The 2,818-nt window shown below is 46.2% G+C and overlaps 1 protein-coding gene across 1 annotated transcript; it reads right to left on the bottom strand.

Annotated features, from left to right (window-relative positions):
- Positions 1 to 1,311: 1,311 nt before the first annotated feature.
- Positions 1,312 to 2,614, bottom strand: N7482_010165 (uncharacterized protein; the record flags this gene model as incomplete). Its single annotated transcript, XM_056692289.1, has 6 exons — positions 1,312 to 1,414; positions 1,472 to 1,528; positions 1,588 to 1,714; positions 1,773 to 2,349; positions 2,397 to 2,512; positions 2,581 to 2,614. 6 exons carry the CDS (start codon positions 2,612 to 2,614, stop codon positions 1,312 to 1,314), a joined length of 1,014 nt encoding a protein of 337 aa, XP_056538246.1.
- Positions 2,615 to 2,818: the final 204 nt, after the last annotated feature.

The following is a 2,818-nucleotide window of genomic DNA, read 5'->3' as shown; positions in this document are numbered from 1 at the left end:
AGATGGACCCGCTATTTATCTTCAAAAGCGGCGGGGTCTTCATGGAGTGCTGGTTCAACGAGAGGGAGAGTCCACCACCTCACATGATAATAGAAACCTCGCCGAATGGCTGGATCTCCGATGAATTAGCCGTCGAATGGCTTCGAAATTCATTTATGCAATTGACGGTCGTACGAAAAGAGGAGAGAAACGTATCCTTATCTTCGATGGCCACGGTTCCCACCTCACTGTCGAATTCCTACAAGAATGCGAAGACAACGATAGTATACCATTCGCTATCATGCCTCATACGGCCGGTCTTTGCCGGCTGTTTGATGGTAAGCCGTTTTTAAGCTATAAATAGCACTCTGGAGCATGGATAGTAAGCTATCTTACTGGGCCAGGCAGCCAGTAGTGATGTCTGAATTTCTAAGAGTGATTGGACCCGTCCGGAGAAGGCCTCTAACCAGCAGATTATTTGTGAATCCTTCAAAGATCGTGGTATATGGCCGGTTAACGGTACAAGTTTATCAATAGTCTTGCTAATCAGCTATTACCACCAAATCTTATCGCGCCTCTTCTTCGTGCAGACGGTACAAGAAACCGCTATCTCATCACCTAGCGTCGATTTTACACCTCCCAAATCAATCGAAGCCCTTGAGAAGAACCAGACAAAGCTATTTAAGCACGCAGATGTTCATACAATGAAGCTACAATTAAGTCTCGAGCGAATATTTGACCACTATCGAATCGCTGTAGACCACCTCGCGATGGCTAACGATACAATCACTCGAATTAGCGCCGCACAAGAACCCCTGTGGCGCCAACCCTAAGCGACAGTTTAAACCGCTTAGCCAGACTGGTCTTATTAAAAACACGCGATGTGAACAGGTCAATTGCGGTGAGGAAGGGCTAAAGAAGCTGCCGCAGAAGAGAGACGGCTAGTTAGGCAGTATGAGGAATTGTACAGTGGGAAGCCACTACCAATGGGTATGCGGGAGACTAAGATAGCGATCGAAGCAGCGAAGACAGCGCAGCATAACAGTGAGGTTTTTTTCCTTAGATAACCAGTCAATGCGCTGATAAATCCTGTAAAGAGTATAGTTTACTACTATGTCTACGCCCAAGCGTGCGAGGTATTTACCCAGAAAGTAGGCAACACCTTCCCGAAACACAGCATCGGGGGGTTAGCCATTCAATCTTGTTGAAAGGATAGTGCTGGGAATGAGGCCTCACCACCATAGGGCCCTCTCTATGGCATGAACAGAGAAGAAGAACTCCTGGTCTTACGAGAAATATTGACAGATATCCTTGGAAAGAATTGCATTCGTGTTATCCGATCCGTTTCCTAGGGATGAGATACATGCTACCAGCATTTGACCCGTCAATGCCGTTTGGATGTTTTGCGATAAGCCTTTGCATTTCCTCCTTAACCCTGTAACTCATCAGTCTAGATTCACTACCAATCCTATGAGATTGTATGTTTGCTTACTGTCCACGAAGAAATGCTCGATGTTCATGAAGACCAGAGTTAATAAGATTATCATGCCTAGATATGTCAATTAAACATTATCGCGACGCATCTTAATAGGTTATGTAGAGACTCACATGGCATATAACGCATTTCGATCGTCAAAGTCCTCTACAGGCTCCGAAGGACGTATCACCTCCCTGTATCTATCGGCATGTTCGCCTGTAAATCGATATCTCGGCTGCCTCATCATGCCCAGATCGACTAGAATCCCATCAGTCACAGTAGATATTTATGTCAGGTAGAGGAGTCATTCACTTACACTCGTTGTGTGCATAACAGCAACAAGAGTCAAAGAGCATGAGATGTTGAGTGGCCATATCAATCTGCGCATTACCATGCCAGAGGTTGCCATGAACGAGGCTAGGTTTTATACTTCTTCCACCGGTCTCGAGGGGTCGTAGCAGTCTAGGGATGACCCTCTGAAAGAACTCGTCCGCAACTGCATCAAATTCCGGATCTGCTCCCCGAATACTTTGTTCCCACTTGATATCAAATTGAAGTTGGCGGGCAAAATATTCTTCCCACGTGTCGCACCAGTCATGGACAATAGGCATCACTCCGTTGAAGGTTGTTACATGGAAACCGAATTTGCCATTTGGAGAGAGAGAATTATTGTGCAACTTCTCCAGAACTTCTACTAACTGTGCTGGTTGGGGGGTTCTATCGCTCAGGTTGCGAAAGGTCGTCAAATAGAAAGACGCCGAGGGGTCATTCTCAAGAGTCCCATGCGCCAAAGGCACAATGACGTTATCGGGAAGGTACTTTGCTAGCTCCTTCTGACTCTCATATTCACCCAGGGCCATTTCTTGGTGGTTATTCCCGTAAAGAATCTGCCACTAACCTATTAGCAAGATGATGCTTCAGAAGTTGCCAGGATCCTCACCTTGACAAAGTACTCCTTTTCTTCACCGTTCACATCTACATCAACCTTATATCCGGCAGACCAACTGCCCTTCCCGTGCGGAGTGACCGAAATAACCTTGCATCCCACCTGCAATACTGCGGAGTAAATTTTAGTCCACTGGAGGAACCAAATGATAAGATTGAGGCGTTTGAGATAAACGTACCGGCAATTATCGATGGATCGAGTGACTCGTCCATTATCTGACCTTCAAACTTGTTGTTAGACTTGCGAATAGGAGAAGGCGAAGAGATATCCCACGTGTCTCAAAGAAGAGCAGGAAAAGAAGCTTGAACCATGGAATAGAGCCCCAAACGCCGCGTCTAGGGAATGAGGTATTAATACAGAAGCCCGATATCGAACGGGTTACCAATCTCTCCGGTATCATCCGACTTACCATACGG

Source organism: Penicillium canariense (assembly GCF_028826845.1).
Source record: "Penicillium canariense strain IBT 26290 chromosome Unknown utg000008l_segment0_segment0, whole genome shotgun sequence".
NCBI lineage: Eukaryota > Fungi > Ascomycota > Eurotiomycetes > Eurotiales > Aspergillaceae > Penicillium > Penicillium canariense.
The sequence above is the reverse complement of the archived record's forward strand: the minus strand, read 5'-3'. Positions and strand labels throughout refer to the sequence as shown.